At 36.5% G+C, this 12,010-nt stretch overlaps 1 protein-coding gene across 1 annotated transcript in view; it reads left to right on the plus strand.

The window, feature by feature from the left end:
• Window positions 1–12,010, plus strand: part of LOC148820293 (isoaspartyl peptidase/L-asparaginase) — a 47,687-nt gene that overhangs the window by 24,936 nt on the left and 10,741 nt on the right. Inside the window, exons 5-6 of the mRNA XM_088934001.1 lie at window positions 6,979–7,103; window positions 8,183–8,293. Coding sequence (XP_088790127.1) covers window positions 6,979–7,103; window positions 8,183–8,293 — 236 coding nt within the window. The remainder of the gene's footprint in view (window positions 1–6,978; window positions 7,104–8,182; window positions 8,294–12,010) is intronic.

A 12,010-nucleotide genomic window follows, 5' to 3' on the forward strand; every position in this document is an offset into this window, starting at 1 on the left:
GATCCCGAGCAGGAGTGTTTCTTCTTTTGTTATGTTCATCAATGAAATGTAATTAATTTTGTATAACCCTGGAGACAATCAAGGCTCTTTGTAAGTAGTGCATTATTGCAATTTCTGTTTGCAAGGCGTAAAATTATTCTATTGTACCGTTGTCACCCTTACAAAAGGTTACTGTGGTGTACCATCATGACAGCCCAGAAAAGTGAAGTGAAAGCAGAGCAAAATCTGTAGGAAACGCAGGCGTGAACATTCTTTAATCATAGGAAAATTGAAAACATATCTTGTGGTTTTGCTGTGGTAAAGTTTCAAAAGGATTTAAACAATGGCTGTGTTTCAACCCTATCTAACATGATTTCACCTGGATGTTACAAGGACTGACCATGCTGGTTAATTTAATTTCTTTAATTTAATATTGTATAATTAATATTATCTTACACTATATTAAAGCAAACCAAGAATGCAGATATTTGTGCAAATGTAAAATAATTTGTTATGGGTACATAATAAAGTAAAAACACCTGAAGAGTTCTTATAAACTGTTTTAGATTTTAAATCAGTTCATTTGTTCTATAACTTCAGCTTAGGTCTGTTCCCCTCCTGGTTTTGCAACAAAGAATCTTTTAGTTTTAAATTGCACATGTTAGTGGGATGCATTGTGTTGAAATACTCTTCATTAGCTGATAATGTTATGCATTTCCCCAGCATCGTAATGCTCCTGCATCTGTGTAGTGAAAACACAGTACTCACGCTTTGACAAAATATTTCTTAAGATTTCTTATTCTTAGAATGCCCATACCATACCCTGAAAATATAAACTGTTTATTCAATAAAACAAACCATTATCCCAGGTTGTTGACACAGGTAATTTGATTAACATGAGTACACTGTTTTTTCAGTCAGTAAATTGCAACTGAATTAAAATTTTGATATCCTCATATATTACTGTTATACTGTATTGTAATATTATATTCTCTTTTTTTCCTTTTAACTGTATGATTCTTCTGTATTACATGTTTAGCTTTTCAGAAACACTAGGGTTATGTTAAGGTCATAGTTTCTATATATGAGACCGTACGTGTTACTTGTTACAACCCTTTCCTTTTTGATTGTATTAGGAGAAGCCTGTAATCATCTTGTCTACTGCTTTGTAGTGTTTTTTTCTTGGCTGCTAAAATTGAAATGGCCTAAAAAGATGACTCTCAAAGTCAGTCACTATGGTACTTAGGCCTGTGTCTCAGTGTGAAACAACTTGGACAGCACTGCATTATGAAGTCAGCTGTAGCCATATGGAATGTGATGAAAATGCTCCAGCAGGCTTTGTGGGAGGCCTGCCAACACTCTCACCACAGAGATCTTCATTGTCACCTTCGCTTCACAGAGATAAAAGCTGAAGAGCGAGCGAGCTGGTGGTTTCATTGCTGATTGTGGAGAGTAACCTCAGACCCTAAGGGAGCATGTAAAAATAGTGTGCTGGAGGTGCTAGATGACAGTTTGCTAATCTGGAACCTTTCATCCCTGTCTCAGTTTCATTATTAATGGCACTGCTGTGCGCTCTGTGTTAGTCTAAGGATCTGTCTCTTAATTTTAATACAGAGCCCTGGGAACTCAATTACCCTTCGCGTTCATTTGGGCTGATTAACTAGTGGCCTTCCGGAGGGAGACATCGACCCTGGCCATATATAACATTGGAAGCATGCAGAGAGATTCGCCGACAGAAAGCACAGTAGTCTCCAAAATACGTTTTCACTTATTTTATTTAACTCAAAAGTCAATTAGCTTCTGCTCTGAGCTAAAATAAATGCTCCTTCAGTACAGACAGTCAACAGAGTGTGTAACCCCCGCACCTCCAGAACACATTATTTAAGCCTCCAAATTAGCATTCCCCAACTGTTTCCCCCACCTCCCACCAACAATTTCTATAATTGTCATTATTGCTTGCTATTGAATTTGAGCACACAAACATGGGCTTCACAGCATTCTGTGCCAGCTTTAAGTTACTTAGGTATTACAGTGAAACAAATCCAGTCGCAGAAGCTCCCAAAATAGTATTTTTTAATAAGTGTCCTTGTTGTGAGCAGCCTCTGCATCACAAACAACACCAGATTTTTATAAACAGATTATAAACATTATTATTGATGTTGTTGTTAATATTATTATAAATCCATCAAATTGCAAGCAAGTTGTGCAAGGTATGGTACACCCTAGACAGGACGCCAGTCCATCGCAGGGCACACACAAACACAGGCACACACATTCAGATGAGGGCCGGTTTTCCCAGAATCGAATCGTTTTACCAGTATGTCTTTGGGCTGTCAAAACCCACGTAAACACAGTGAGAACATACAAACTCCACACAGACAGCACCCCAGGAATTGAACCCAGGGCCCCAAAACTACGAGGCAGCAATGCTGACCACTGCTTGTGATTAACACTGGCGAATCTCAGGCCCTTTTTAATGTCAGACATAAATCAGATGGTTATGTACTGTAACACTGAACCGAGCAGGAGAAAATATTCTCTCTCGGCTATCACAAACCTCTTTCACAAGATGTGTTTGATTGTTAGTCAGTAAATAAAGACATGTGAAGAAGACAGAGGTGTATTTAAATTAAGCACAATAATATACTATATGTAGATTCGGTTGTGTTGAATAGTTTTAGATTTCAGATTAAAGATTCCTTCATGATAGAATCCTAGCTGATGTCTGCTTGTGTCACTCGTGCAGAAATAGCACTGTCAAAAACTTGTCAAAAAATGTCATAATTGTTATCCTCTGTATGTTTTTCGTTACTGTAGTTATATGTTCCCGAATCATTGGAAAATGACTTCCACCTACAAATTTTAACTTGATTCTTTTCCTGTGGTCTTTGATACCTTACTTGATAGACACAGAATATATTACTGTTAAGATCTATTGTTAACTGGTAGGGGTAGACTCAGATGTCTGTAACTAGATGTTATATTAATTTGATTTATCTCTTAATTTAATAATGGTTAAATTCTGCATTTATTGAAACATACGTATCTTAAACATACATATCTCATAATATATATATAAGCTTTAAAACTAAATAAAGATTTTGGATTCCTAGGATGTTTTAATTTGTAAGGACAGAAGTAGATTAATAGTTATATTTTATTCAAATTCTTATGAAGCCTGGGAAAGTGGTGACTTTTGGAAAAATGTGCACAATCTTTCAGCAAAAAATATTTTGTGTGATGTCATAGCTGTCAATGAAAAAAAAATTAAATACCCATAGATCTAAATATTATTGTGCAGAATCACATTTTATTTATGTATGAATATTTTTCTATGCTTGTCGATGTTAAAAATAGATTATTTTTAAATTTTATTTTTAATTGTAGCATTTAAATTTAAATTAAATCTTCATCCATTTTGATCATTAGTGTGACGACTAAGGTGTGCAGTACTTCTCTGTCAATTAGGACTCAGAATCTACAGTGCTTTTATTTGTTTAAGTTATTTGATTAAACAGGACTTTCTCACAGCAATAAATCTTTCGATATGTGCTGGTAACTTCATGGTCCATTAGGTCACTAAAGAAATTACTGCGGGTTACTTCAGTCAGGAAATTTGAAATACAGCCTACCATCAAATATCTTTTAAATTTATTATTTTTTTCACCTGACCTGATGAGCCAAATCAAACCCTTGGTGGTGATTTAATAGAGCAATCAACTGCATGTCAAAACTGATTGATGTTTCCCTTCAGGAGCCTGACAAGCGAATCTGTCCCGACTGGTTTAGACAAATATTTCCCGTGAAGAGCTTGTCGCTAAGTGAAGCCACTAGGAGATCAGTCCAACCATTACTTGTTTCCTTTGTCCTTGAATTGAGGCAGTTTGCCACACACCTTTAGACTCATTGTAAACGTACTGTTCTTGCTTCATGCCTAGTACATTCAAAAAGACTCGTGTCTGATCAAGTGTGAAGCATATTTGCTGATTTTCAATCATTTCCTCTGCAATGCCCTGGAAAGGTACCAAAGGTGATTCAAAAGTGATTTAAACTTATCCCTTTGGAGTTATAAAAGTAGAACTATTCATTCCTGGCCTTTTGTAAAGTAGGGGGGAACCAGAGTAAAAACATACAGTAACATGGTCATTGTCAAGGAAGGAATCATGGATGTTTCACATATATATTAGATATCTGTGAGGGTCATTTAAGTTAGCAAGTCTGGCCCACAGCAGAAAGTGACAGGCGATTGATTCACTGTAGTTCTGCAAAGCACTTTTTTTCTAAAGTTATATTATTGCAAGAATGATACCATGATCTTGGCGAGCTGCCTAAAGAGAAAGCAATGCGATGACAAGGTGGGTGACAACAGCAGTATCACAAAGCCCTGGTGCTTCTGAGCTTCAGTAGCTGCTCCAGTGCTGGGAGCAGGAGCTCTTTCTTGGAGAATAAGAACGTGTTAGCACACTGACGTTTAGCACGCTCACACTTGGCAACACAGCTAATCAATCTCCAGTGACAGCCCTTTCATTTCAGTCTTGGCACATGCAGAAGTCCTCTCGAATATTGATGCAAATAATGGTGAAAGTAAAAAGTATTTTCAGCCTTTCAAATGTTAGAACTAACTGTGCCCAGATCTTCACTCTCTCGTACTTCTCTTCAAACTTGGTTTCAGATTGTTTTTGACTCTTGTTTTCTTTCACAGCTGTTTGCAGTTACTGTATTTAATACAGTAGCTACTTTATTGCAGTGTTTCATACGGCAGTTACTTTGATTAACTGTGATTAACTGAGTTTGAGTTACTTTGATTAACTGAAAGCAGAAGGGTCTCTAGCCTAGTGTGATGTGTCATTAGAGCCTCTTCTGGGCTGTGATGTACTGTAGGTCGCTGCATGAACGTGCAAACCCTCTTTAAGTGTTTATTTTGCCTTTGACCCATGATGTACAAGCTGCCGATCATCAAAATACCATCTTTGGAGTAACCAGTGCTCCTAACATACTTAGAACAGCAGTGTGGATTTTGTGAGTCATTCTTTAAAGAAATATTTACATGTTATGATATTTATGCTTGCATTTTATACAAAGGCAAACTTTTAAGGATTTATAAAATACATTTATTCTGTAGGGTCTAAATGAACTGTAGAAAACTCTGCAATTAAATAATTCACATTGTTTTGAGGACAGTATAAAGACTAAAACCTATTAAAAAACAAAGTCTGCTTTTATTATTATGGTAATTTTATGGTCATTGTAGACTCCTCATTGAATGAAATTCAGATGTTGAGATTCTTTGTTGAAGCTTCACCAATTTAAATTCTACCCATTCCTAAATCAACAAGTAAACTACTGAATAGTTAGAATTCAGATTAGAATCAAATTAGATTTTTTTTAAGTGTTGATTTTTTGACATTTCAGGGACTGGAGTCAAGCATGTGATTTTCAGACTACACTGCAACAACATAAAATTGTATATTAATGTAAGGTAGTAGTAGAGTTTATTGTCATATGCACACTTTAAAGAAGTTCCTCTTCAAGTGCCTCTGGGGTCTAACAACTTAACGTTTTTCATCTGGGTATACATTGTCTTTTATTCCCTAATACTGGATTGTGATATCTTTCAACTTTGTTGTATGATTGTGTGGAAATTTGAATTTATTCACAAAATGTATGTTAGCCGTACAGATTTGGTTTGGTTCTGCAAATACTTCTCAAATATGTCTCTTAATTTTTTTATTGTTTGAATCATCAAAGAAGAAAAAAATAATTAAACTATGTCTTCAACTGAATAATGAAACTTCGGCATTTGAAAATATTTTTTATCTTATGTTTGCCAGTGTCTGACAATCTAAGTTTTGCTGTTTTACTACACTGTATCCTGACACATTTAATCCACAGTGCTGACCGATCTGTTGACTTATGCTGTGAGTAACAAATGTGTGAGCTGGAGACTTTGAATAAGAAAAGTCTTGGAATGAGAGTATGGAGGAAAATAAACATATTAAACTGCAGAGGTGCTCTGTTGATTTTAGACAGATATTTGTATGTTTTAGTAAAATACCAATTTAGAGTTCTGTTTAACATTCTTATTGAAGGCCAGACAAGAGCAAACAACATTCTTATCAGAAAACCATCAGCTTGGAGCCTATCCCAGAAGCACAGGCAACAGGGTAGGTTGCCAGTCACATCACAGGGCACACACAAATGCACACAGGGACAGTTGTTATATACCAATTAACCTAGCCAGCATGTCTTTGGAAACAGGAAGAATCTGGGACACCTGGAGAAAACCTGGCTCAACAGGCACAGAGATCCAAACCGAAGGCACCCCAGTCCGGAAATGAACACAGGACTCAAGAGTTGTGAGACAGTAATTCAAGCTACCGCTTCACTGTGTCTCCCAGCAAATAACAATTTTCAGATGACGTAGTTAGGCAACATGAAGAGGCACAGTACATATGGTGTTCATTTATCCATCCATAGTCCACAACTCATAAATAAAATGTCTTCATCTACACATTCACTGGTTATTCTTGATGTAACTACCTCATAATGATTAAGAAATACCTTTAAGGGGCTAAATAGGGCCCTGGGTTCAATTCCTGGGGTGCTCTCTGCTGGAGTTTGTACTGGATGTTCTTCCTGTGTTTGCGTGGGTTCCCACTGGGTGCTCTAGTTTCTTCCCACAATCCAAAGACTGGTAGGTTCATGGATTTCTGAGAAGATTGATGCTAGTGCGAGTGTGTGTGTCGGCGTGTGCCCTGTGGTGGACTGGCATCCTGTCCAGCCTGTGTCCTGCCATGTGCCCGTTGCTTGCCAGGGTCGTCTCCAGCCTGCCCCCGCAGCTCTGTACTGGATAAAGCAGATTGGAAAATGGACGGATGGATGGAAATACCATTTAGTATGCTCAATGTTGGACTGAAAAGTCCAAGTGGACTAAAACAACTTTCTTAAAAAAATTAAAAAGAAGTAAAGCAGCCTTTTGGGGGTTCTTTGTGCTTTCAGGGCACAGGGTCATGACACCGTTGGAGCCGTGGCCCTGGACTGCAGGGGGAATGTGGCTTGTGCAACATCCACTGGAGGGATCCGAAACAAAATGGTGGGAAGAGTTGGAGATTCTCCCATAATTGGTGAGAAAAGGTAGAACCCAGGGTTCACAAAACATGTTTTAATGAGCTGCAATATTTCTTTTCAAAGAAGACATTTTAACATACCAGGTGGAAAAAAAAGCTGTCTGGCTATTGTGATTCTTTTTCTGACATTCATTAAAGGATGTATTTTTTCTTAAAATTGGTAGGAAAGAAATCTATTTTTTTTCCTATGCGTCAACGTGGTTTGTTAGAATTCCTGCTGGTAATTAAAATCTCAGGCACTTCTGATGGTCTGCTACCCACAGAGGCAAACCGAGCACTCTTTCACTGAAATGTTGCGAGAAACGTCTGCTCAAGCCAATTTCATTTCATGTTTGACCTACTCTGGTTGACTCAAGCTAACCAACTGTGATTGTACATGCTGGATGTCACAAGTGCACAGTGCCTTAAGCAAAGAATGATGAAAACATTAAAGCATCGAGGGCTTTTGAAGACTTTCGGCATGATAAACCAAACTTATAGACTTCATGTGAATGCTGATAGCTGGCAAGTAGATTATATTATACACATGGTTCCTGATCTGTTATGGCATATGATAAAGCATATGATTTTGCAGGTATGGGCTTTATCATCATTTCCAAGTACATTTACCCAACCTTTTCCTAATCTTTACTTAAATATTAACTCTGGCTGAAATTAAGACCTCTCTTTTTGAGGGATATGCACAGGCAGGGAATTGGAAAGAACACAGAATTTAGCTTAAAGGTAGGGTCACATTATCCAGAAATGTCAGGTTTTTTTTTTATTTACTGTGACTTCAAGCTTGCTCTGCCAGTTTGGAAAAGCCCAGTTATGTATTTTTATGTCACATATAAAACAGGGTTTTATACAGTCATTACAGGGTTTAAAGGTCATTATCACACATTATAAAGAAAGCTCTACATTCTTGATTAGTAAGCAATTATCAAGACATCTCATTTTGTTGAAACAATACTTTGGAGAAACTGCATTTATTTTAACGTTTTGATATTACAGTTAAAGGTTTAACTTGTAATAGTACTGTTTAGTTGGAAAAATGAAACTTTGAAATTGGATTTATTTTAATGTTCTCTCCACAGGCTCTGGTGGGTATGCTGACAATTTCAGTGGTGCAGTATCTTGTACTGGGCATGGAGAATCCATTATGAAAGTAACTCTTGCAAGGCTTATTCTCTTTCATATGGAACAAGGTAAGTATAGTTTTCGGGGTTTGTAATTTTTTATGATATACAAACGTGTTAAATTACACTCACTGGGCAAAATATCAGAAACCCTCAGTGAAATAGACTCTCTCAGTCAGCTATAAGGAAAAGAACAGTTGGATTGAGGAGAATGACTGCCATCCCCCCCACCATCCCTGTCCAGGACAGTTGCCATTCTAAATGCTATCGACATTTGGTAGAACACGCAGTCTAATGCATCAGAACCTCAGACTGTCCTCATGACCGCAGCTGAAGTCAATCCTGCTAGAAGCATGGGACAGCATCGGTTGCAAGCATCTCACAGTCTTGTGGAATAGAAGTCATATACCGTTGAAACTCTGTGCAGATACTCAACATTGTATTTCATGGGGGTTCCTAATATTTTGTCCATATACTGTACATGATTAAAGTCACACAGTCTGAATAAAACATACCATGACATGTTGACGATTTCTGCTGCCTAGCACTGAAGTGAGAATTTAAAGTTAATATTTACTGATGCACAAATTAATTAATAAAGTGGACCCATGAAGTATTGCAGCTGATATGGGAAATATTGATCATTCTTTTTGCACAGTACTGCTATAGCAGCTGCCTGATTCAGTTTCACAAGTTCTTTAATAAACACTCAAAGGGGTGCCATTGATAGAGGGAATGGTGAATGCTGGTTTGATTTTGAATTGTACTTATCAATAACTTAATAAATATTATTTGTTAGAATTAATAAATATGGGCAATGTAAAGCATTTTGCATTATGCTTTACCTTATAATCTATAGACATCATATTGCATCTCTCAGTTATTGCCATTGGAGTTATTTGGCTGCTGCTGGGATTTACGTGATGTTACTTCTGTGTTCTGGGGATTATACTAGTTATACTAGTTATACCAGAGCTGAACTTTACTAACATTACCGGTTTCCCAATACGTGCTAGTAACCAGGATTACACAGAAGACATGGGCAAGGCCATCTGCTCAGTGACTCCAGTTTTCAGTTGACTAGAAGCAGAAAATTGTAGTTACATAACAATATACACAGAACTTTTTCCCTTAAAGAGGGACATACGGTAAAATTAGATGGAGACCTGTGTGGAAGATGCCAAAACAAGGAAATCACATGACGTGAGTGCCCTGTCCAGAAAGACCAGCTTAGTGTAACAGAAGTAGTGGCCACCATAACTCTTGCTCTCATTTTCAGAGTTGAGGAAGTAAAACACTGCACTTGAGTTCCAGCACTGAACACAAAAAACCTTTCACCCAAACCAGTAACTTGAGCCTTTAAGAACTGAACTCTAACATGTATATTTAAGGTGTGAAGAGACCTTGAGAGTATTTATGAAAAACAGATGTTTTATGTAAAGGAAAATGTATTTCCTTTACTACCTTCTTGTAGTGTCCCATTGAGGGAAAATGGAGTAGCCATGACTTCCTTAGTCTGCGTAATGCTACAGAAACCATGTCACTGCCTACTTAGGTTAGTCCATCTTTAAAGGGACAAGTCAGGGTAGCACTGGACTGTAAGAGGTTTACAGTAATTACATATACAAACGTGTAAATAGTACTTCGTGAGTTTAATTTGTAGTTATTGCAAATAATTTTTCATTTTTAAGTTTGAGCCTCCTCATTACAGTACATCTCCTTCACACTGTGCAAGGGAAGCAGAAAAGCAAACCATGTGATTCACTCACCTGGGTTTCATTCTTGACCATAGGGGACATTTTATCCGGCATTTTAAATAAGCATTGGAATTGCCTTTATATTTTTAAAAGTTCCCCCAATTCATTACAATTGGTGTCATTGTGGGATATATCATCATCAGTATTTACCAGACAAGCAACACTAATTTATAATATTACATTTACCTTTATTGATACTATACAGTAAGTGATAGCAGAGTGAGTGCTTGCACAAAAGGTGAATTTGAAAAATCACCCTGGAGCCAGAGAATACCCTTTTCTGCTCCGAGCTGAAAGCCTTTGTTTAAAAATAGCTGTACCCTGAGTTGATGACTAATGGACTCATATGCTAGGGGCTTTTGAGAAGAATTTAAATGCAAAACACAATCATTTTGGAGTGATAGACAATGAACATCATGATGACAGACAGATAGTGAATATTACACTGTGAGCTTGTTTAGATTTAATCCAGTTGGGAAAAGCAAAAACAGATTAACAAGATATTTAGATGGGTTTAATCCATTTATTTCAAGCTCAAGTAGTAGATTGATATGAGGCTGTCTGATGGGTTCCATATTTGGTGCACCTTGACAGCAATCCAACACCGCAATACAAATCGTCCAACAAATTGAACACCATGAAGTAAAGTGTGATCAAACCCCAGAGGAGCGCTTGTTTTTATTATCAATTTCGCAAGATGCAGACTGATGATTTGGGATCATCTTGTCTTGCACAGGGACTAAAAATACATTATGGCTACATAATTGGCCCACTTTATAGATATATTCTGCTGGCACTGGGCCAGAAATTCTGTGTTCTTCATGCAAGTGTGACATGATGGATTGCTGTGTTTTTGCATTATTATTAAATTTAATTATTTTTCTTCACGGAACCAGATGCGAACACTGTCGGGTTTTAAGATTTAATATTGAAAGCCATTTGGAACAAATGTGCTGTCAATTACTGAAATTTCACAATAGGAATACTGAAATGAATAGTTAATGAGGCCTTTTTATTTTCTGTTTTTAATAGCTTCTGTTAATTAAAAGTATTTTATAATTTAAATTGTTAATTAACAGCTTCTATTTTAGAGTAAAAATATCTTTAGGCAAAGTAAGGCTTCAAGAAAAATGAGATCATCTACAAACATAAGTGAGCTAATAAGTGAGCTTTTTCAACTTTTGAAAACGGAAAATTATTTGTGAATAACATGTTAACTTTCTGTCACAGCTACCTGGTAATTTTGTATGATACAGTTTTTTTTTATCTTGTACTTACAGTCCATGCATATTTGTCTACAATATAGCTTGTAGTTTAAAAAAGCACTTTCATATACATTCTTTCTAAATACTGTTACAAATTCGGAGGTTACGAAAATAGAAAATAAAAATACTGCTATTACTAAATACTAAATTACTAAACACTAAAAAAAGAGAGCAAAGCAACATGAAAAAGGTGACTTCAAGCTCAGTGCTTACTCTTTTCAGCCGTGCTTATTAAGACTTTCATCAGGCTTTGTAAGAATGTATGGCCTCTCCTGCTGTCAAGATGTAATATATAACTTCATATCTTTTCTTACTGCATTGTCTGCACTTCTATTTATTTGACTTCTTCAGAGACAAGTAGGAATGTCTAAATCTATGTCCAAACATAAGGTGTGACAATTTATTCTTTTAATGCTTGCACACTCTATAAGCCTGCAGAATTGCAAGGAATGTGTTTAATTATGAAAAACAAAAAAAAATAGTGTAGATTAAAGAGTTTCTATGTTTCATATTCACATATAACAGCACCTTACCTGTTATCCTTTGAATACACAGAACCTTATTTAAAGGAACATAGAGAGGAAATAAATTAAAACATTATATGACTGAACTTTCCTGCTCTGCATTTTCAATATTTGTCTTCTATTTATTTGATACATGTTTTGTTCTCTTGCACAAAAGTTCTGTTATACAAAATATTGATCTTCCTATGCCCTTACCTTAAATCACACTATGGAATATCCTTTTTATTTTAGATTTGACAT

The sequence above is a fragment of the Atractosteus spatula genome, chromosome 15, assembly GCF_055471065.1.
Source record: "Atractosteus spatula isolate fAtrSpa1 chromosome 15, fAtrSpa1.hap1, whole genome shotgun sequence".
Classification (NCBI taxonomy): Eukaryota; Metazoa; Chordata; class Actinopteri; order Semionotiformes; family Lepisosteidae; genus Atractosteus; species Atractosteus spatula.